This window comes from Rhineura floridana, chromosome 3 (genome assembly GCF_030035675.1).
Source record: "Rhineura floridana isolate rRhiFlo1 chromosome 3, rRhiFlo1.hap2, whole genome shotgun sequence".
Classification (NCBI taxonomy): Eukaryota; Metazoa; Chordata; class Lepidosauria; order Squamata; family Rhineuridae; genus Rhineura; species Rhineura floridana.
The window spans coordinates 23,745,763-23,769,572 of NC_084482.1; the positions used below are offsets into that span (position 1 = coordinate 23,745,763).

The window sequence follows — 23,810 nt, forward strand, 5'->3', positions numbered from 1 at the left end:
TTATACATCTTCCTATTAATAATTGGTTCATCTCACATTTTTCAGTGCATTTCCCCATCGCTTTCCAATCTTCCTCTCGCTCTATGTGTGTGCGCGCATTAACTGCATTAACTCACTTTAATTGCAAAAAGCTAAAGTTCCAGTATATGCTTCTATCCCTCCTGTAAAACAGGGACAGTTTGAAGGTATTCCTGGTTAATCCAGAGAGAAAGAACTGCTTTCAATAGATAATTTGGATCTCCCTCTTTGGGAGGCTAGTGTATAATTAGTAGATGATATATGCGGAACTCAGAAAACAATGTATGTGCATGTTTTCTTTCTCAATCTGCTGTCAGTGTTTAGTTTTTATTTCAAACAGCAGGAATTGAGGGAGGGGGAAAGATAGGAAGATCTCATATGCCAGTAGCATTGCCTACTCTGACTTGCCACAGCTCTCCACGGTCTCAGGCGGAGGAGAACCCCATCTGACGGAGAATCCCATAATCTGGCTGCAACCTGATTCTTTTAACTAGACGTAGCAGCGCTGAACCTGGGACCTGTTGAAGATGCTCTATGACTGAGGTGTGTGAAATTGAACAGAAAGGATTTAACTGTATTATATTATTATTATTATTATTGTTGTTGTTGTTGTTGTTGTTGTTGTTGTTGTTGTTGTTGTTGTTGTTGTTGTTGTCTTTATTTATACCCCGCCATTTTTCCAAAACTGGAACTCATGGTGGCTTCCAGATAAAAAATACATATAATTAAAAACATACAAAGTCTACATTAAAATAAGATTAAACTATTTCCAATATTAAAACCATACACACATATAGCTAAAAGAGTTCAAACTAGTTTAAAAGTAATATAATAGACATTAGCAATGCAGCACCCTTCACGCCCTATCCTTAGCCTTCAATTCCAAAGGCTTGTTGGAATAAGAAGGTCTTTGCTTGTCGGCGGAAGGACTGCAAGGAGGGGGGTCATTCGTACCTTCCTAGGAAGGGAATTCCAAAGCCTAGGGGCAGCCACTGAGAACTGTACAGCAATAATTCCCAAGCTGTGCACTGGGAACAGCAGCTCATCTTGAGGAGATGGCTAGTGTTGTTGCTAGAAATTTTTTTAGGTGTGTAGGTTTTTTAGAAAAACACAATGTACTATGAATTCCAAGAACACAAAACAGCCTTCCTGTTGCATCTCTGCCTGACTGATTGCTCTGGCTTCTGAGCAACCGCATCTGGGGCAAGGAATCCTGCATGTCTTCTTTGCTTACAACACAGAGATGTAACAGATTTACGCACAGAAGCACAGCCAGAAAATTGACTCGTGCATAAAAACATGGTCTGATCTCCCCCATGTGCAGGTATTTCTTACTGATTGAATTATAAATTTGGAAGACATATTGGAGGTCATCTAGTCCAGCCCACTGCTCCCTGTAGCATCCCTGACAGAGGAACCCCTAGCCTCTGCTGAAGTACCTCCAATGAAGGAGAGCCAACCAGCTCCTGAGACAGTCTCTCCCACTGCAAAATATCTCTCACCATTAGGAAGTAATGTTTAGCCAAAATCTGCTCCCTTGTAATTCTCACCCCTTCATTCCAGTCTGGGCCCTCTGGAACAGCAAAGAACAAATTTGCTCCGTCTTCCGCATGAAAACCCTTCAGATATCTGAAGGATCACTATTGTGTTGCCTCTTAACCTTCTCCAAGCTAAATATACTCAACTCTTTTAGCCATTTCTCATCCAGTTTGGTTTCAAGACCCTTCACCAACCTGGTGTTTTCAGCTTGTTAATCCTTAGCAGGAGGCACCCACAACAGGACTCTTACCCAGTGGTGGCTGGTGCACACTGGGGCTCACAGGGCAGAACCCAGGGAAGCCAACAGTATTATTATTATTAGTTATTTATTTAATTTGTATCCTGCCCTTCCTCCCAACAGTAGGCAGAACCAGAGCAAATGACAGGGAGGGAGGAGGGGGGATTCAAATTGGATTGCATTTAAAGCTGAATTTATCAAATTTGTACTTTCTGAAACAATATCAGAACTGAAACAGCCATCCTTCAAAATTCACATTTATCAAAATTTTACAATGCACTTCTGCAACCAAACTATGTTTACAAAAATTACTTATTTATTTTATTTATTATATTTATATCCCCCCTTTCCTCCAGGGAGCTCAAGGTTCTTCTAAACCACCCAGAGAGCTTTGGCTACGGGGCGGTATATAAATGTAATAAATAAATAAAATTAAGGTGGAGTACATAGTTCTCCTAGCTCTCCATTGTATCCTCACGACAACCCTGTGAGGTAGGTCAAGCTGAGAGACTGTGAGTGGCCCAAGATCACCCAGCAAGCTTCATGGCTGAATGGGGATTTGAACCCTGGTCTCCCAGGACCTAGTCCAACAGCCTAACCACTACATCACGCTGTATATAATAGCAGAAAGTGTGCATAAAATAAATATATTAGTAAAAATAATTTACAAAAATGCATTACAGTAGGAGAAATTGCTTGCAAAAAGATGCACATTAGTCAAAACTGCATACAAAAATGTGTTTCTTAGGAGAAATTCACACTAAAATGCTGAAGGATTTTCATGAGGATTTAAAAATAAACTCACAAGCTGCTGCAGGAATGTGGAGAACTGAATTTCACATTGGAAAAATGAGAAACTGAGAGAATGGAAATTGATGGATCCTTCCATTCCTAATGACAGGCAGAGCCAATAACAGGCAGAGCTAAATAATTCTAGGTTTGTCCACCTCTCTGCTGAGTTCTACAATGGACAAAACTGAGACGAAAGAGGAGGAAGCTGACAGCCAATGCCATCCCCTGGACTGGATGTAAGTAAGAGGGCAGGCAGGAAGGTACATGGGGGGTGCTGACTGAGGGCAGACTTCGGCTGGTGGGGCAGTGCCTTTTTGCTCAAATGAATCAGTCTCCACCACCCACTCTAAAACTAAACTATCTGAATGTAAGAGTAACATGTGCCTCCAGTTTTAATGGGAAGGGGTGCAGGGGAAGAGAACATGCCTTGGCTATATGGAGGTCACCTAGTCAAACAAACTGACAAAGGAACAAAATAGCCTAGGCAGCTATTGCGGCTTTCATGGCAGCTTGATCTGTAAAAATGAGCGGTGAAGCTTTTTTTTTTTTTTTTTGCACCTTATGTCGGGCTGAGGAGACAGTAAACTAGGGTTGCTGCTGGTGTACCATCCACCCTACTGCCCGGCAATTTCTCTGACTGAGCTGGCGGAGGCCGTCTCGGCTGTGGTATTGGAGGAGACCAGAATGAATGATTTCTAGGTGATTTCAGTGTCGATGCTGAGGCTTCCTCTAGTGTTCCAGCTCAGGACTTCATGGCCTCCATGACGACCATGGCACTGTCACAAGTTGTCACCGGCGTGACGCATAGGGAGGGGCATACCCTCGACTTGGTTTTTGCTCCAGGTGGAGGAAGCGATGGTCTGGAGATGGTGGGGTGGATGTCACCCCATTGTCATGGTCAGACCACTTTCTGGTGAAGTTTAGACTTATGCCTCTGATCCTCTGCGGCAGGGAGGGTGGACAGAAAGATGGTTTGCCCCCGGAGACTAATGGAATCCACTGGGTTCCTGAATACGCTGGGGGAGTTCCCAGTACATAGAGCAGGTGACCCTGTTGAAGCCCTTTTCATGCTGTGGAACAGCAAGGCACGTCAGGCTCTTGACACGGTTGCCCCCAAGTGCCATCTCCGGCATTGTGGAACCTGGTTTGCACCTTGGTACACCAGTGAGTTAAGGGCAATGAAACAGGCTGGACGACGGCTAGAGTGCAAGTGGTGAAAGATGTGCTGTGAGGCTGATCGGGCACGAGTAAAACATCATAACCATGCCTACTGTGGCAATGAGAAGGCCCTCTTCTCTGCCACCATTGTATCCTCAACTAGCTGTCCAGTGGAGTTTTTCCATATTGTCAGGTTTCTGTTAACATCAACTCCAGGAAATGGAGTTTGAGATCCTTCAGAGACACACTGTGAATTGTTTGCAAGGCACTTTGAGGGTAAAGTTGCTCACGTCTGTAGCAATTTTGATGCCCCATCCATGTCTACTGTAGTCCCCAGTGAGGTGTCCAGTGCAATGTCTGCTGCAACTTCTTGGGATTGGTTTCAGTTGATGCAGCTTGATAAGGTCTTGTGATGATGCGGCGAGCAATATGTCCCCTCGGCCCTTGCCCTTCTTGGCTTATTAGAACTTGCCAAGGTGGTTTGACCAAGTGGATCCAGGGTATGATCAACATGTCGTTGCAAGAGGGAGTGGTTCCAGCTGCCCTGAAAGAGGTGGTGATCTGAGCGTTCCAGAAAAAGCCCACCCTGGACCCACTGGTTTGTGACAACTACCACCTTATTGCAAATACCCTCTTCTTAGGGAAGGTAATTGTGGGGCAGCAATTGCAAGTACTCTTGGATGAAACAGATTATCCTGACCCATTCCAATCTGGATTCAGACCTGGTTATGGGACTGAATCAGCCTTGGTCGCCCTGATGGATGACCTTTATTGGGAGAAAGACAGGGGGAGTGCAGCCCTGTTATTCTTACTTGATCTCTCAGTGGCTTTTGATACCATTGACCATGGCAAGCTTCTGGGCCGACTTGGTGAGATGGGTATTGGAGGCACTGTTTTACAGTGGTTCGGATCCTATCTCCAGGGTTATTTTCAGACAATAGCATTGGGCAATTATCTTTCAGCCCCCTAGCAGTTGTGTTGTGGGGTACCATCTTGTCTCCCATGCTGTTTAACATCTATATGAAGCCCTTGGGAGCAGTCATCAAGAGATTTGGGGAGAGGTGTCAGCAGTACACTGACGATATCCAGCTCTATTTTTCTGTAACATCTGAATCGGAATAGGCTGTGCAAGCTCTGGACCAGTGCCTGGACTTGGTGGTGGACTGGATGAAGGCCAACAAACTGACTCTCAGTCCTAGCAAGACAAAGGCACTGTGGGTTTGTGGTACTCTCTCTGAAAGAGGAGGTTCATAGTTTGGGGGTGCTCCTGGATCCATCTTTGTTACTAGAGGCCCAGGTGACCTCCGTGGCTAGGAGTGCCTTTTACCAGCTTTGGCTGGTAAGACAGCTGTGGCAGTTTCTGTACCAGGATAGCCCGACCACTGTAGTCCATGCACTGGTAACCTCCAGGCTGGATTACTGTAATGTGCTCTATGTGGGGCTGCCACTGAAATTGGTCCAGAAGCTGCAGCTGGTGCAAAATGCAGCAGCATGACTGCTCACTGGGGCAGGGTATCATCAACATGTTACCCCGCTGCTGAAAGAATTGCACTGTCTGCCTATTAGCTACCGGGCTAAGTTCAATGTTCTGGTTTTTGGTGTACAAGGTCCTATGCAGCTTGGGACCAGGATACCTGAAAAATTGTCCTACCCCTTATGTACCCAATCAATCGCTATGCTCTGCAGGTGGGGGCCTCCTGCAGATACCATCTCATCAGGAGGTCTGTTCCGCACAACATAGGAAGCGGACCTGTAGTCTAGTGGCACCTACCCTTTGGAATTCCCTCCCCTTTAATATTAGACAGGTGCCACCTCTTTTATCTTTTTGGCACTTGCTGAAGACATTCCTCTTTCAACAAGCCTTTTAAGTAGAGACCTTATCCCAGTCTGCATCTGTGCTGGAATTGCTTTTTAAGATGTTTTTAAAGCTTTTTTAAAAAATATGTTTTTAAAGATGTTTTGTTTTAATATAAATGTCTGTTTTTATGATGTTTTAGAGTGTTTTTGTTTGCCACCCTGGGCTCCTACTGGAAGGAAGGGCAGGATGGATATAAATAAATAAGTCTTTCTTAACTTATAACAACTGGTCTGTTATTTTCACAGGTGAAGCAAGTTTAGTGACCATTTTGTGTGTGCATGTGTTTATCATTCCTATTTTTCCACAGGTAGGTACTCATCCCTTTTACAAACTGCTGAATTTGAGGGGGGGTGAAATATCTAAAAAGGGGTGGGGGTATTTTAAAAGATCTCTTTAAAACAGATCATCATATAGGCAAATGAGAAAATCTAAAGCAAATTTGGAAACTTCTTTTAATTAGCATGGGTAAACATGTGGTTTCATGTGTACGGAACTGAGCACAGTAGCTGTTGTGACAGAGCAGGATTTAAAATTTGGAAAGTGAAAAATGGAGTAAGTTTTAGAAAAAGCTAGGGCAGAAGTAGAGAGAAAATAGTTGTTCAAATGCCACCATAGTAAAGTCCAGGCGGCTACTTTGTAAAGGACCAATTTTCATTTTTAAAAGGCAGCAGTGGAGTGCAGATCAAGGCAAGACAGAACATACTTGCAGTACTGTACATCAGTAGCTGCCTTATTCCAAGTCTGACCATTAGTCCATCTAGCTCAGAATTGTCCACACTGACTGGCAGTGGCTCTTCAGGGTTTCAGGCAGGCAGTCAGGCAGGGAGGGAGAGCGCTGGTGAGCTGTGGGTGTGTGCTGGCAAAGCACCTGGGGTTGGCAAGCGAAGTGAGTGGAGCAGAGCCCCTAGTAATAACAACAACACTGAGCTATGGTAGATGTTGGAGTTAGGTAAAATTTTCCAGTTTAGAAATGCTGTTAAATGAAACCCATGGAATGCATTACGAGGCCCTTTATTTTTCATTCGTTTGCTTCTCTCTCACCCATTTTTCAGAATCTCACACCTCTTGTGACCGTCTCAACACCCCGAGGAAGAGAAGAGCTATGCAGAGATGCCAGCGTTACCCTCCCTCTTGTTCTTGGTCCTCGGCCTGCATGGCACCCTCCTATGCCCACAGAGCTGCGACTGCCCACCAGGGAGTGGCGTGGTATGGTGTAACCAGAAAGATCTGGTGACAATCCCTTTTGACATCCCTCATGACACCCGGGTACTTTATTTAGACTCTAACTGGATCACTCATGTGCCAAATGGTGCCTTCTATGGCCTGAAGCAGCTCCGCGAGCTCCACCTTGCAGATAATCTAATTGAGAACATTGGCCTGGGGGCTTTCCATGGCTTGGGTGGGGGGCTAAGACTCCTAGACCTTTCTGGCAATCGGCTCCAGAGAGTGGAGTTTGCTCCGTTTGCCCTGTTGCCTTGGGTGAGACTGGAGCTCTATGACAACCCCTGGCACTGTGATTGCTCCCTGCAGAAACTGATAGAGGCTCTTCCTTTGGATGGTGAGACAGTGGAGGACATTGTGTGCGTCACCACAGCATGGGAGGAGTATGCTGGTAAGACCTTAGCCCATCTGCTCAACACCGGTGTCAACTTCTGTCTCAGCCAGCAGAGGAACACCGACCTGGCCATGCTCCTCACCATGTTTTGTTGGTTTGCCATGATCATTACATATGTCATCTGTTATGTCCGGCATAATCAAGCTGAATCCCGACATCACTTAGAGTATCTCAGATCCCTACCCCTGCCCAGCCAACAGCCTAGCCCTGAGGAGGAGGGAGAAGACGACACGCTCAGCACCATCCTCTGATTTTGAAGTGGCAGCAACACAACAAATAGAAATAACTTTTGAAACTGTTTTAGCTTCTCCCTTTAAAAAAAACACCCAGAAATTAGAAGCAGGTGTGTGTGGTGTGCGTGTGTGAGAATCCTCCAGTAAGGAGCTTTCTTAACTCAGAATTATCGTAATTCACTCAGCATTATTGTAATTCCCACAATTCCGGAAGTCTATCCCAACCAACTGCAGCTGTCCTATCACTCCTCAATCCCTTGTAACAAAACCACAACTTAGCACATGTGTACCATGTGTCACTAGTACCAACCTTGCAGGCCCCTCTCCCAACATGACTATATTACAGATGATCCAGTTTGTCCCACAAACAAGTTAGATTCCTTTCATCTCCACTAAAGTCAAGCAGTGTTGCCTGTGCTTTTGGTTAGGCTGGGCCTTTGTAAGGTTGCTGCTAGCTGTTAAGTATTTTACCTGCCCATTTGGTATTTTTTGCCTCAGGTTTGTTATCTAGTATTTTGTAAAATACACCAGGTATTTTATGCTGGATGGACTTTTTTTTTCTGTAGAGGTTAGAGGATTTTTTCTGATCCGCTAGCCCATCTCTAACCCTGCAAAAAAATAAATAAATCCCTCACTAGGCTTGGTCTATAACCACTTAAAACCTATCCCTGACTCTACCCACTGACAGTCTCTTAAAATCAGAGGTTGGAAGCCATAAACCTGAAAACACTCGTATTCCATTCTCAAATTCATCCACAGTCGACCTCACTAACCAATGATGAAACTCATCATGTGCCAATATTTATAATGGGGTGATAACAGTAAGACAATGGCTTGGAGGTATGGTGGGGCTAACCCTAATACAGATATTTTTAAATTACAAGGCACACCTCCTCCCTCGTGCTACCCCAGAACTCCCTCAGACTTTCTGCTAGTCACGCAGCCTTTCCCAACCGGTGTGCCTCCAGATGTTGTTGGACCACAACTCCCATCAGCCTCAGCCAGCATTGCCAATGGTCAGGAAAGATGGGAGTTGTGGTCCAGCAACATCTGGAGGCACACTGGTTGGGAAAGGCTATAGGAGTGCTTTTTTCTACTTACCTCCCTACCCACAATGGCTGCAGTCCCTCCCCTTTCAGATGATTCTTCCAGTGACCACCATTTTGAATTTCAAAACTCAGAGAGGTGTGGGTGATGGTTAGGGTTCCCTTTTTTGTTTCCTGGCATTTGTTCTGGGTGGCTCTAGCAGTTGCACAACACACACACAAATGCAACAGTTGCAGCTCACTTTACAACCCTTGTTGGGTAGATTCTTAATTGTAGAATTCTGCTCATCCTGATTCTTGCCTACCCCCCACCACTATGCCCTACTAGCAATTAAAAGGGGACAGACCCCCATATGCTGGGGTGCTGTTTTGAAACCAAAATTGTTTTGTTTAAAATCTAATTTCCCTCTTCTAGTGTATGTCCACACACACACATACAACATCTCTTTCTCATTACAGGCTGCATAGACTCACTCTACTAAACCTGAACCATCCTTGCAGGGAGCCTTCCAGTTTCTCTTCCCATTTGCCAGAGATTTAGACAAAGATATTACAGTTTAATGCTAGGAGATTCACCATGAAACAATCATAAATCCCTGTTCTCTTAATCCCATTTTTTTACCAGGCCATTTCTGCTCCATCTGTTCAGCTACAGCGACTTTCCTTTCAGCTGCTTTTACTGACTCCTTACCATCCCTCTCTCCACAAACAAAAGAGCTGCATTTAATCCTGCCTCTTTGATGATTGTAGAATACAAGAATATATTCACTAATAGGCAAAAAACCTTGCGGTTTAAGAAAGTACCTATAGCCAACTGATACATAAGCAGGGAAATTGGGCAGCTCTAGTGAATGCACCAGGGGAACAGGAGATCTGACCTCCTCTCTGAGAGCTTGTACTGCCCTACAAATCTGTCAAAATGCAAACACAATTTGGGTCTCTCACAGTTCAATCCACTTGCTGTGTAGCTTGGAAGAATTTGGTCACATGGTGAGTTTATGGTGAGTAAACCACAAGGTGTTTTGCCTATTAGTGAATTTTTCTCTACCTTTTAATCCAGGAGGTAAGAAATGGGATCCTGTGCAAGTTCGCTGAGAATGGATTGATCATTTGCATGCTTATTGCGTTCAGTGAGATTTACTCCTGTGCAATCATGCTTAGGATAGTTAAAACTGACCATGGGAGGGAAGGAGGGGGGACCACTGGAGTGGGCAGGGGATGAGGAAGAAGGAAGAGAGAAAGAAAGGAGGAGGGAGAAGGGAAAGGCAGGTCTTTATTTACATGCTTATTGAGTTCAATGGGATTTACTCCCGTGCAGTCATGGTTAGGATGGGTAAAACTGACCATGGGGGGGAGAGGGGGAGGAGGGGAGGAAGGGATTGGATGGGGATGGGGGAGGAAAGAGGAAAAGGGCAAGAGGGAGGGGATAGGAGGGAGGGAGAGGGGAGAGCAGGTTTGATCATTTGCATGCTTTTTGAGTTCAATGGGATTTGCTCCTGTACAATCATGGTTAGGACAGGTGAAACTGACCTGGGGGAGGGGCGGAGGAGGGCAGGAAGGGAGAGGGGGAGATTTACATAAAAATATAAAATAAAATCAGTAATGTTAAAACAATTATACTTACTAAAATTCACATATAAAAATTACATGCCTGGTAGGCCTGCCGAAACAAATGAGACGAGCAGAATACATGTATGTTTGGAAGCTTTTTTAATGGAGGACAGGTCTATTGGTGGCTATTAGTCATGAGGCCAACATGGAAAGTAGCAGTGGTGAGAAGAGAGCTACTGGCATCCTACCCTGTTTGTGGGCTTCCCAGAGGCATCTTGTTAGCCACTTTTTGAAACAGGATGCTGGTCTACACCAGAGGAGAAGAACCCTTTTCAACCCAAGGGCCACATTCTCACATTGGTAACATTCCCGGGGCCGCGTGCCATAGCTAGCTGGGTGGTAAAGTGCGGGACGCAGGCGGGAACAGGGCCAGTGTAGGGAAATCAGTGGGAGAAACCGCAGCTGCCTCGTCCCCCACTCCAGTTGGGACATTACAAGATACGTGCAAGCTGATAAAACAGCAGGCTACGCTATACCAGGGATAGGGAACCTGTGGCCCTCTAAATGTTGAACTACAACTCCCATCATTCCAGCCCAGTGGTCGTGCTGGCTGGGTTGGTAAGAGGTAAGTTAGTAAGAGACTACAAGGCTGTCCAGCTCTGGCCTATGGGCTCTCACTGCTTTTCAAGGCACAGGAGCAGAGGCCAGGAAAAAGTTGGCAATCCTAAACATATGAACTAGCTCTTACTTGCTGCATAGCCCCTGGATGTCCCCCACACACAGAAGTACAGGTAGGCTCACATGGGATCATACCAGATCACCTCCAAGGGCTGCAAGTTGGCCATCTCTGCTGAGACACATCCAACAAAGCCAGATCCTGAGTATCTTCAGAGAGCAATATAAGATCCAAGACTCAAAAGTGGGGGTAGAAGAGACAAGAGTTTATTTTTTGTCATTGGATATTTTAAGTGTCCCCTTTTATGAAATTGGTTCTAAAAATGTAATTGTCCTTCATCAGTCTTCTGAGAGGTGGAGAGCACAATGTCTAAAATAAAATGAAATGTATGAAACCTAATAACATGGAGCTTGGTCCTCCTTCCAAATAGCCTTTCAGTGATCTTTTAACAAAAGAGACTGTTTCATTTCGGTCCTCAGATTTCATCATTTCTGCTTATTCCCAAGTGCTTCTGTTTCAAGCCACTTGAAAAGCCTGGTCAATTAAAGTCATTGAACTAAATCTATTTTAACATTAAAAAAAACAAGGCCTTTGTTTCTCTCCTCTGCCTGGCAAAGATTGCCTGCTGCCCATCTTATCTTAAAACTCTCCCACTTTGTAAGCATGAGGGCTGCGTTAGAGAGAACTTTTCTTTTTGTAATTGTTGTTGCCCACCTGAGCCTTGAGCAAAATGTCTATAGCTTGGAGAGGGAGATTCAAATGGGACAGGGCATCTAAGAGGGCTGCAGTCCTACACACACACTAAGTAGTAAGCCAAAACTGAAAACAGCAGGGCTTTTAAATAAATATGCATAGGGTGATGGATGAGGTGGCACAGGGAAGTTTCAGCAGGTGTGGCGGTTTTCTAGCACACTAAAAAGTGCACTTGCTGAAAAGAAGAAAAAATTCTCCTCCTACACCATTTATAACCCTCTAAACTGCACACAGCCACTTAGATGTTTTGACAGGTGCACACTATCCTGAGGTCTAGGCAAAGTCACTACCACATGTGGGATACTACTGCAACAGACCTTCTGAAATGTCCCAAATACACTGGAAGAGGAAGCTGCCTTTTATAGCCTCAGACCATTGGTCCACCTCTAGCTTAGCACTGTCTACACTGACTGGGAGTAGGTGTGCAGACGGGGGCCTTTCCCACTCCCTCCCTCGAGATGCCTTCAGGGGCGAAAGCTGGGACCTCCTGCATGCAAAGCAGATGATCCACCACCACTGAGCTATGGCTTCTGGATCTCCCGTTGTAAGTTCCCCCAAAGTTTTCAGAAGTGGCACGGAAACATGGTCTTCATACAGCCTCAAATACTAATTTTTAAATTAACTGAAGGGAAAAGAATGCCTGAGAAACTCTCCTTACGTTGCTCAGCCTGTCATGCAGATTTCACTAGGCAGGGGTTCATGTGGTTTAAGCTTAGCTCCAGCCCGTAGAAATTTATTTGGGGTGGGAAAAATAACAAAATCCAAAGTCTCAAGTTGCTGAATGCGAGAAGACTAAAGGTCTTGAACCAAGACGGGTATACAAAAAAAGGTATTGCTTTTCCTCTCCTGCTCGGAATGCTCCTGACAGGTCAGCCAAGAGGAGGGGAAGGAGATGAAGTGCCCCCATCTCCTCCTCCTCCCCTGTGCTCTTCATCTGTGTTCTGGGGTATCGATGCCTGCACTTTGTTTAGCAATATAGGAAGCTGCCTTATACCAAGTCGTAGCATTGGTCAGTCTACCTTAGTATGTTGTCTACTACACTGACTGGCAACAACTGTCCAGGGTTTCAGACAAAATACACTCCCAGCCCTACATGAAAATCCCAGGGATTGAACCTGGGACCTTCTGCATGCAAGAGCATTTGCTCTGTCATGTAGCTATGGCCCTTTCCTACTTCAGCCTCTGGGCTCCACTGCCTCACCTCTCTTTCAGAAAAGCATAAATAAAGATGCAGTGGCAAGGCTCTTAGCTCTGGGGAATGAAGCTTGCAGATCCATAAAGCAGCACAGTGATCTGTGAAATAGCCAAAATAAGCATCAAGGGGAAATAACTGAAATATCCTGGACCTGCTTTGTGCAGACGGGGGATATTTACTTAGAATTATTGCTGAGAAATGATGCTTTCTGAATCCTAATTACATAACCAACCCCAAAAATGCTTCTGCTTGGAGATGCTGAAAGAACCCTGCGGGAAGGCCTCTTTAACTGACGTAGGAAGCAGCAGCAGTCAGGAATAAAACAGTCACCCTTTGTTGTTTTTATTTTCGGCCTCAAATGCAGAACTACACAGTTGTCCGTCTTAGGCAGGAATTCTTTGGGCTTTGGAGACTGTTTGTGGATAGCCTACAGGTAGACAGCAGGCCAGGTGATCCAGCCCCCAAGTGCATCAGACAGAAAGATGCACTCCCCAAAGTTGGGCTTGGACAGAAGCAACCTTCACAGTGTGTCAGATATCTCCAGGGTCCCAAAGTGACAAAGACTGGCAGGGAGGCAGAGCAGTTGGAGTCCTTTCAAGGGCTAGGCCAGTGTGCTGATCCTTAGAGTTCAGAAAACAGCGGATGCTCCCGGGCGCTGCTCCTACTGCTCAAGGGCATGAGGGGGCTTTGCCCGGGGCTAAAAGAAGGAAACTGGACAATGACAAAAAAGAAGGGAATGTGGCTGACCCGTCCTGTTGACCAGCACTGAGGAAAAAAAGAGAGGAAACAACAACATTGCAGCATTAGTGGAAGATAATTATTTGCATGCTCTACCCCAGAGGTGGGAAACCTCTGGCCCATGGGCCAAACTTGGCCTCCCCATTTGGCCGACAAGGCTTCTTTGGAAGCCACACCAACCCACCCTACTCCTGAAGTCATACATAACATCAGTTATGGGCTTCAAAGGAACAAATGGGCACTTACAGTGGGCTCCTAATTGTTCCTTTGCTGGAGCAAGGCATGCTCCCAACCACCCATCAGCTTACGGGCAATAGGAGCACGTCTTAGCTCAAGGAGGGGGAAGCGGTTCCCATTGAATGGAGACAGCTTCTCTCTCCAAATGCTGCTCATTGACGCTACCCCACGCTTCCCTTTCCACCTCCAATATCAGGGATGGAAAGGAGGAGCGCAGAGTCACAAAGGACAAGGGATTTTGACCGGTGGGTGGGACATCCCATCTGTCAATTATTCCATCTCATAATGATGCCATATGATTATCCACGTTGGCCCACGGGGTGGAGCCAAAAAGATTCCCCACCCTGTCTCTATCACACTATTTGGCACTCACAAGAGGAGAAGGATGGAACATCAAAGGGCATTTAGCTCAACTGCTGCTGCAGGGCAGAGGCAGTGTAAATACATCCTGTACTAAGACTCTTGTGGCAAGAAAAGGTGGGCTCTTTCATCTACGCAGACTACAAAACTTGGCCTATATGCTTGCTATTTTGCATCATTTCATCTGCCTCACATGGTTGGAAGGAGCCCCCTCCCTCCTGACCTGGCCTCTGAAATGGCATTGGCCACACACTTCTCCAGCGTTCCCTCACAGCCCTATAGCAGTAATCTCTTATTTCTTCCAGGTGTCTCCTGAAAACCAAACTTTTTAAACACACCTTTTAATACAAATTTTCTTTTCCAACTACTTCCGGATGCTTTTATTATTGTTTTTAACAATGTTTTTATTGGTTTTTAACTCTGTTTTTGTATGTTGTAACGTAATCAATATACTTGTATAAAAAGTATGGCTTATAAATATTTTAACAAACAAAAATAAATAAATACATTCCCAAAATGTGTGCCATGCAAGCCAGGGTACCACAAGAGAACTCCCAGCATGCCACAAAAAATAAATAAGGAAGGAAGCCCCAAAACACCCATCCATAGAGGGAAGCGGCCACTGTTCTCTGTGTGTGAAGTGGCATTCTGGAACTGATTCCTTCCAATCAGCTTCCTGGAAAGGTGTGTGAATTCTAGTTATTGGCTTATTCAGTCACACCCAATGGAGGGATGCAACAGAATGTCCCATACTCAAAAAGAGGTGGCTTGTTGTATCTCTGGCCTTACCTCTTCCCGATAAGGCACCATGCCCAAATCAGTGGTTCACCTCTAAACGGGGACTCTTTACACAGTCTCAATAGAAACCTTTCCAGCCTTCAAGAAAGAACTACACCTTTTTCAATTCAGCTGAAGTTGTGGGAAATAGTGTCTTAAGGGCTAGGAACTTGATTTTTAAAAGCTTGGGATTCATGGGTTGCTGAATTCTGTGCTGGACAGAATCATGGGATATACAGAGCCCTGAGTGATGACAAGACACACAGACCCCAAATGAACAGATCCATCTCTGCAATCCAGACCCACAGTATGCCAAAATCAAAACAGTACATGTCAAGCAATGGTTCCAGATACTCAAGCAAACAAGCCAGGCTACATACTACAGCCATCAGCCAGTATCACCTAGAGAATCTCTAAATAAGATGACTGGTAATATCCCAACTGTGAGCAGAATACATCCCTCAGCTGGTAATATCCAGATTGTGTGCAAAATGCATCCTTTAGTTTTTTCCACCAAGGATACCCTTGAGCTACTAACAGGAACCAAGCCACCTTTACCACAGAGCTCGTGCTACTTTAGCAGTCATCCAGATGGGCTATCTTGACTCAAGCACCTCACCCCACCAGTGTGTGGACTGCACAAGCGTGCCCAACCCTCCAAATAACGCATTACGCCAACGTGCATTTTAGATGTAAGCTGTTATACCTTTCTCTTATCCCCAGGTTCCATGAGCCTACAGCCCTTTTAGACACTGCTTAGGCACAACAGAAGTAGCCCCAGCAGCTGCTATCTGGAGCAACAAGAAGCCTTTATCAGCACTTCCCCCAGGCTACACCAGAGACTCCTTAAAATATTTGGAAGGCCAAACACTCACCACTGTCAGAAGGGCTCCCTTCTTAAAGCAGGGGCAGAAAGCAACTAGCTGTGGCTGAGCACCATCTTCTCCCTTTACGAAACCACTGAAGAAAGGAGGAGGGAAAAGAGAGACAGGCAGATGCCACTATTAAAAGGGACACTTGGACATTCGTGACAGTAGGGCTAAAGGTCTGGGTTCTCAAAAGCGTTTTAAACCAAACAATTGTAACTGATCAGCTAAATGCTAGAGCCCTAAAATAAAATATTTGGCTACTTAATCATAGCCAGAGTTATGTGTGAAATTATGGTATTTAGTTACCTATGAAAGTTGCCTTGTACCAAGTCAAACCACTGGGTGCTGTCCTTTATGGTCTCCTCTGGCTAACAGCACATGTCCAAGGACTCTTTTCTCATTCATAACAACATAAGAAGAGCCTGCTGGATCAGGCCAGTGGCCTATCTAGTCCAGCATCCTGTACTCACAGTGGCCAACCAGGTGCCTGGGGGAAGCCCGCAAGCAGGACCTGAGTGCAAGAACACTCTCCCCTCCTGAGGCTTCCGGCAACTGGTTTTCAGAAGCATGCTGCCTCTGACTAGGGTGGCAGAGCACAGCCATCATGGCTAGTAGCCATTGATAGCCCTGTCCTCCATGAATTGGTCTAATCTTCTTTTAAAGCCATCCAAGCTGGTGGCCATTACTGCGTCTTGTGGGAGCAAATTCCATAGTTTAACTATGCGCTGAGTAAAGAAGTACTTCCTTTTGTCTGTCCTGAATCTTCCAACATTCAGCTTCTTTGAATGTCCACAAGTTCTAGTATTATGAGAGAGGGAGAAAAACTTTTCTCTATCCACTTTCTCAATGCCATGCATAATTTTATACACTTCTATCATGTCTCCTCTGACCCGCCTTTTCTCTAAACTAAAAAGCCCCAAATGCTGCAACCTTTCCTCGTAAGGGAGTCGCTGCATCCCCTTGATCATTCTGGTTGCCCTCTTCTGAACCTTTTCCAACTCTAGAATATCCTTTTTGAGATGAGGCGACCAGAACTGTACACAGTATTCCAAATGTGGCCGCACCATAGATTTATACAACGGCATTAGACTTCCCAGGAGGATCCCTCCGCCTGTGCAGCTCTGAGACGGGCTCCCATCTTGGATGAAACTTTTTCAGTTTTAAATCCAGTCAGAAGGGTCTTTTTTTTTGACTGGGGATAATTTCTTCCGGATAAGGAAGAAACGTGAGATTTCCCACACAGCTTTGTTGTGATTGTTGGAGTCTGGAATTCATCAGAATTGTCTGTGAAAGAAGGTCTTCCAGCAGCTCGGACGGAGCGAGGATTTCTAGCTAAGCTCAGCTGAATAAGTGACCCGTTTTTTTTTCTTTAAAGAAAGACGGACTAACAGGCAAGCATTCTCCTGTCTACGCTTTATTACTTTCTTATCTATACAGCTAAAGAGATTTGTCAAAGGAACAGCAATTAAGAAAACCTGGGTGAGCCAAAAATTTCCTTCTCTTTTACTCACGGAACTAAGGGGGAAGAAAATAAAAATAGCCTATCTTTTTTTTTATTGCAAAAAGCTGACATGGAAAATAGCATTATAAAGATTACAACGGATGAGGGGTTTCTGATTGGAAGAGAAAGGAAAAATCTTTTTGATTTATAAGACTTTTGTGTAATATATGTATGGGACTATTTTCTCTGATCTACTTTTTTTTGACGAATCTGCTCATTCCTTCTGCTACTAGTTATTTGGACGCTGTGAACTAAAGCTGTTTTTGCACTTCTGGGCATATAAGAGATAAAGGCTGTCTAGAGTGTGACGTCAGTTGGTTTGAAAGATTAACTCCTTTGTAACTGGATAAAGAAATAAACTGCTCTTTGCTTGGGACATTGAAAATTGAAGGAGTTTTGTTCCTTTGGCTTTAAGAATGACAATTAAGAAGATCATGGATGTACAAGAAGGGGCTTTATCTTTAGACATGTTTCAGAAAATAATGAATGGGATTAAGTCAATAAAACAAGAACTGAGAAATAATAGTCAAGCGTTGAGAATTGAATTTGACGAAATGAGACAGGAGCTGAAAGAAATTCAGGATTCTATGAGAAAGGAGAATAAAGATAGATCTGGAAAACCAAAAAAGGATGAAAGAGAAATTAAAGGCAAGGTTCAAACTATGGAGATTGGATTAAATATGGACATGGAAAAAGATTTGGATTTCCTGGCTGTGATGGATCCTGGAGATAAATATTACGGTTTGGAACTCAGCGCTGTTCCTGAAGGAATTGAAGAGATTGGAGATAAAGATATTATCGGTTCAAAAAAATTCCTGGACTAGAAGGATTTGATGGAACTTGAAATGGAGAAAGTTAATAGATTTAATCCCTGTTTTGTGTCAATGGAAAAATCTTCAAGAGATGTGCTAGTGTATCATGTAAAAAAGAGGAACAGAGATGCGGCTTTGCAACAATACTTCAGTGATACGTTCGGAATTGATGGCAAGAAAATATCTGTGATAAAGGAAATTCCTATCAGACTCTTATTATATGACTATGACAGCAAGATTATTGGGTGCGTAAAGATGGAAGATGGAACCAATACGGATAATGGAAGAAGAGCGATTTGAAATTACTGGACTTAGTAGACTTGATGAGTTGGATTAATTGACATGTTTATCTAGAAAAAAAAATTGATGGACATATATCTCAAGGATTGGAAACTTCTCTTTGACTTTTTGTGGAATAATAAAATGATATGATGTTAATGAGATTTGAAACCAATTAAGATAACCGCTGGAGGAAGGTGATTTTATAATCTATTAAGAGACAGGCTTGTTATATATTATAGATTTATAGCTGAACTATGACAAATCGGAAGTCAATATTTTTATATATTTTTTTCTTGTTGTGTTAGTTATTGATTTGTGTTTTTTCTTTTTGTATTGTTTTGGTTTTGAAAATTTGAATAAAAATTAATTGGAAAAAAAAAAGATTTATACAACGGCATTCTGATATCGGCTGTTTTATTTTTAATACCTTTCCTAATTATCCCTAGCACGGAATTTGCCTTTTTCACAGCTGCCGCACACTGGGTCGACATTTTCATCGTGCTGCAACGCATGGCAGCCAAACCGTTTAGCTTTTGATCACATCATGACTGTCTCATGTAACTTGCACTGGTTCCTGCGTGCAATTCAAGGTGATGGTGTTAACCTTTAAAGCCCTAAACAGCTTGGGACTTTAAGGACCACCTTCTTCCATATATCCTTCTTTTGCACGTTCTGTTTATCAGAAGCTCTACTATGATCCCTGTTGAGTCCTAGTGAGCAGCTACCAAAGGTAGAACTTTTCCTGTAGCAGCACTAATCCTATGGAATGCTCTGCCAACTGAGGCTTGATGGGCCCACTCTTCTACAAGTACAAACTAAAAAAAAAAAAGGGGGGGGACATTAGACTTTTACTGGATATTTCCCGATTTTTCAAGTTTTTTAGTTTTTGACAGCTGTACCAAGATACTGTTTATTGTTGTCATTATACTAGAGAAATTTTAAAAGCCTGAAAATCTCAGTTGTCATATTAAAAATGAAGCATGCTTCTAAGAATTATGGCTGCAGATACGCTTAATAGCCTATTGGCAGTGCCTGGTGAAATCTCAAGATCAGCGTGTAGGGTGAGGGCACTGGACCAGATCACTGATGATCAGCATTTCAGTTCTCCCAAGATTATGCAAAATAGCAAATGTCTTCCAAGCATGCTTAATTTGTATAGTTTAATCACAACATTTCAGTTCAGAGTTCTGATCATTTCTTTTTAAATGCAGAGTAGACCACAACTGTGTCTACAGAACTTTTCAAATAGGAAGTGCTTTGCAATTCTTATCACATTTATCTTCACAAGAACCTTGAGTCGTTCTGTGTAAAAAGCAAGCAAGCAAACAAAAACTGCTTCACCTCCCACATGTTCACCCTCTCATGCGATGAGCACAACACAACCATTGCACACCGCTATTACATGCCTGCCACCAACTGGAGCTTCCCATGATTTGTACATGCAGGAAAACAAAGGTGAACTCTTTTACACTCAACAATTCATACTGCTTCTATGAGGTATATCGCTCATGTGTGACGCAGCCCTGAGGAAATTACTGTTTACTGTTTATTTCATGGCTGGGTAGCTCCTTTATCCAAATATAAAACTTTGTCTACTTTCACATTGTGGAACGATTAAAGCTCAGTGGGAGAGCATCTACTCTGTATCCTTGACATCCCCAGTTTAAAAAAAAGGTATCAGGTAACAGGTGCAAAAGGCCTGCCTCTGCCAGACAATATGGCACTAGAGGGCAAATACTCTGACCAGGGTATAAGGCATGTTCCCAACATGTTGATGCCTATAGCACAAGGGCGAGAAGGATGTGAGACACACAGATTCCATTTCCAGTTTAACAGCAACCAATCAGCCAAAGCATGTCAATACAAACCATGGCAAGAGCTCAAACACGGGGCTGTTGCGCGTACGAAACACTGCGATGGTGATCTTGCAGTTGGGAGCATCACAGTTTCCTGCCAGAAGAAAAACAAAAAGGATAAGAGAATGGACATAAAATGCACATAACATTCTTCTGTGGGCAGACATCCGGCAGAGCCTGCTGCTGTATGTCTGCAGTCTTTAATGCCATGAGGATAGACTTTAAAATGTGTTGTCAAAGCCTGGTGAGATCTCTAGAGCCTGCTGAGGGCAGGATACTAAGTGGGCAGGGCCTTCAGCATCCCGGATAGCTTTCTGCCTCTGATGAGGTTTCTAGCATACATCCGTACAGTGGCCTGGCTCAAACATATTTAGCATCAGAGCTGGAACCACATCAGACATCATTTTATATTTATCTTTCAGAAGAGGGACGGAATATTTTTCAGACCAAGGGCCGCATTCCAACATGGGCAACCTTCCAGGGGCCACATGCCAACAGCAACAGGGACCAGAGGGGCAAAAGTGTGCCGAGCAATAAATGTAAATTTGTACCGTCACACAATATGCTAGTTTCCACACATGCTTGCATGCCCCATTCTGTCCTCCTAGCCAGGTAACCAAAACGTATTATTAGCATTCGAGGACCCATTCCCACCAGGCAAGACACACTCACGGAGGGTATGAAGTACAGCTGGTGAGGGGTGCTGCCTAGGAAGGGAGTGTGTGGCTGAGAAGACAGTGTGGCCTGGGAAGAATTCCAAAGGCCAGATAGGGAGGTATAGAGGGATACATCTGGCCCCCGGACCTGAGGGTCCCCATCAGTTTTAGAAGGAAAAGCCCAGTTGTTTCTTCCCAATGGACACATCAACTAGATAGAAAAAGTATTTTTCATCAGTAATGGAGCCAGGAAGAAGGCACCGGTGTGCTTGCAAACTGGTGGGGAACAATACTACTCTGTCTGCACACTGGAGGGAAATGGAAAAAGTTATATTAATTCAGGATTAAAGATGTAGATTGATGGCTTTTGTGACTAAAAATGTGAGCAATATTTAAAGTTATGGAGATGATGCATACATATGGGTTTTCAATTTTAGAATGTTGCTTACCAGGAGTTTCTGATATAGGACAAGCCAGGATGCAAGTAGATCTGCTCTTTGATTATAGTATGACTTGGCCTGAGCTGGGGAAAGGAATCAAGTTGGATGGAGAGTCCTACCATATGCTATCAATATGAACGAGATGGCCTTTTACAGCAAAATCATATGCACTGACTTGGGAGCAAGTCTCAGTGGACACATGGGACTTACTTCCAAGTAAGCAGCCACAGGATTACACTGTTAATGTCTCTAAGTTTTGACTACATGGAGAACAAGTACAGCAAGTGAGTGAATGTGAAACCATAATAAGTATAGTCAGAAAGAGTTACTCTGTGAGTAAAGTCAATGTGAATTCTTTCAGCATCCAATATAGGGCTTCCCTGCACAACACAGACATGGGCCATCAGTTATTATCACTCCTATACTCTTAAAAGATTCAGAGAAAACCTGCCTGATTTGGAATTTGGAATATCATTTTAGAAATTTTAAACAAAGATGCAGCCTAGGTCTCTCCCTCTCTCTCTGAAACCCAAGCCTTAGAGAAGATCACACAAATGATTTAAAATGCAGATTAGAGATGAGTTATTTTAAGCACCGCCAAGTGCAAGCCATTTCATGTTCTTAAGCATACGCACAATGCACTTGCCAGGTCTTCAACAGGACAGGGTAAAACAAAGGGCTACGACTCATTGCATTTTTCAGAGCAGAGTAAGGGTTGACAGATCAGCTTAATTCCAGTCTGCATCATTTTTGCATTTGTAAATTCGTAAGGCTGTTCTGTCCCATTGCTTTCTTCAAATACACTGCCTTTCATTTCACATTTTTCTCTGAATATCTACAAAAAACTTATTCAAATGCTATTTAATCACATTTTTTTTGCAAAGTATGCGTTCCTAAACATATTTTATCCTACAACACACGTTTAAAAAATTAGTATATATATCTTTAAGCTGAGAAATGTACCACAAACTTTGAAGAAGTGCAAAATCTGAAGGATAATTATGCTCCATTCCACACATCGGGCCGGAGGTCAGGTCAGGTCACAAATATCCCTAATGCAACGTATAATATGAACATGAATTTTCTCAAGTGAAGAGTGTGTGTTGTTTTTCAAATGGACATGAGCAGTGGCCTAGACCTTTCTGATTGCTGCCTGCATGTATTTTAAAGGACAGGCACCCAAAAATACATATGCATGCATTCCTCAATTGTACTTTGGATATGCACATATAAGTGCATGCTCAAGAAGTTTAGTCACTTATTAAAATATGTACAGTATATACTGCCTTTCATGCAGGCATCTCAAGGCAGTGAACAACAACATAATCAAAAATACAATTAAAACTATGGAATACAACAACAATCAAGCAGTCAAAAAATCCTTAAAGTACTACAGCAGCAGCTGAAAGCCCTGGTGAACAGAAATCTTTTCAACACAGAGTTGATGCAAATAAATACAGCAAGACTAGCCCTTAAGTGGCTGCATGGTAAGGAAAATTCTCACTACAATGCTTTTTTTCCTACCACGGCCACATCTATATACAGCTGCATTTACAAATACTGGCCTGTAATCAAAATAGCGCTAGAGATCGTTCCATCAGGGCATTCTCTTTCCTGTGTGCTGTTCTGGGGGTTTTCCCGACCCTCCAGAGCAGATCTGGAGAAGGTGCAGGGCATGTGGAGTGAGGGGAGCCTCAGAGGGAATCCTTCCACTGTCTTCCACTAGCACAGCAATTTCGTTAAATAGCCCATTGCTGTTCTGAATCAAAATAAATCCAAGTTCTCCATTAAGAAAAAATGGATTTTACAGTCAGAAGGCAAAATAAAACAGCTTGCCCTACATTTAGTCATTTTGCGCATTTCAGCATGCTGGACATGGACACATCACAAAGCTAGTGGCCGCTGCTGCCGGCTAGACCTTGTGGGGTTCTAGAAGATCACAGGAGCATGGCCAATGGTGGTCACTGGGGTGTGGCCACGTTGTTCTGGTTTGCTCCCCATCCTCCTCCCTTACAAAGCTACTGTGGACAGTTGAACATTACAATTTTATAAACAGTTAGCACCTACCTAAATGGGAAATTGTCTTACTTTGGTTCAGAAGGGATCCCTGCTGTGACAGTTGCTTCTCTGCTGGGAGTGCCCCCACCTGTTCTGGCTCCCTCCCTATCCTCCTCCTTTGTAAAGAAACAGTGGACACTTAAACATTGCAGTTTCATTAATACTTAGCACTTGTGTCTTATCTTGGTTCAGAAGGGGTCATTATTTCTAGTACGGGTTCATGTCAAAGAAACATTATTCAGAAGTGAGCGCTGCTGAATTCCATGGGGATTGCTCCCTGATAAGTATGTATTAGATTGCAGCCTGAATTGGTTAATCTTCGAGGTGCCATATAGGACTGTTAACAAGGGACCCATTAAATTTCCAGACGTATGGGAAAAGATTATTCCCCTCCACTACCTTATTAACATTGTCATCTTTTTTCCAGAACGTGGAATATGGAAGAGGGATATTAAGTGGACTGGGACCTGGGAGATCAGGGTTAAAATCAGCCATGAAAGTCATTGTGTGGTCTTTGGCAAGTCACAGTCTATCAGCCTAACTTACCTCACA

The 23,810-nt window shown here is 43.8% G+C and overlaps 2 protein-coding genes across 3 annotated transcripts in view; one reads left to right on the plus strand and one right to left on the minus strand.

The window, feature by feature from the left end:
• The first annotated feature begins 6,713 nt into the window (after window positions 1-6,713).
• LOC133382067 (leucine-rich repeat-containing protein 3-like) lies at window positions 6,714-7,469 on the plus strand. Its single transcript, XM_061621722.1, has one exon. It carries the CDS (start codon window positions 6,714-6,716, stop codon window positions 7,467-7,469), a length of 756 nt encoding a protein of 251 aa, XP_061477706.1.
• Window positions 7,470-12,998: 5,529 nt separating this feature from the next.
• The window catches only part of AAAS (aladin WD repeat nucleoporin), a 30,564-nt gene continuing 19,752 nt past the window's right edge, over window positions 12,999-23,810 (minus strand). The window contains exons 15-18 of one of the 2 annotated variants that reach the window (XR_009761200.1): window positions 21,210-21,283; window positions 20,117-20,198; window positions 15,660-15,744; window positions 13,423-13,437 (exon numbers count right to left, since the gene is read on the minus strand). Coding sequence is in view for 1 of the 2 variants with exons in the window: in XM_061615035.1 (XP_061471019.1) it covers window positions 13,294-13,437; window positions 15,660-15,744; window positions 20,117-20,198 (311 nt within the window). In the remaining variant the exon portion in view is untranslated. Of the gene's footprint in view, window positions 13,438-15,659; window positions 15,745-20,116; window positions 20,199-21,209; window positions 21,284-23,810 lie in introns of both variants that reach the window. The other variant, XM_061615035.1, reaches the window with a different exon arrangement.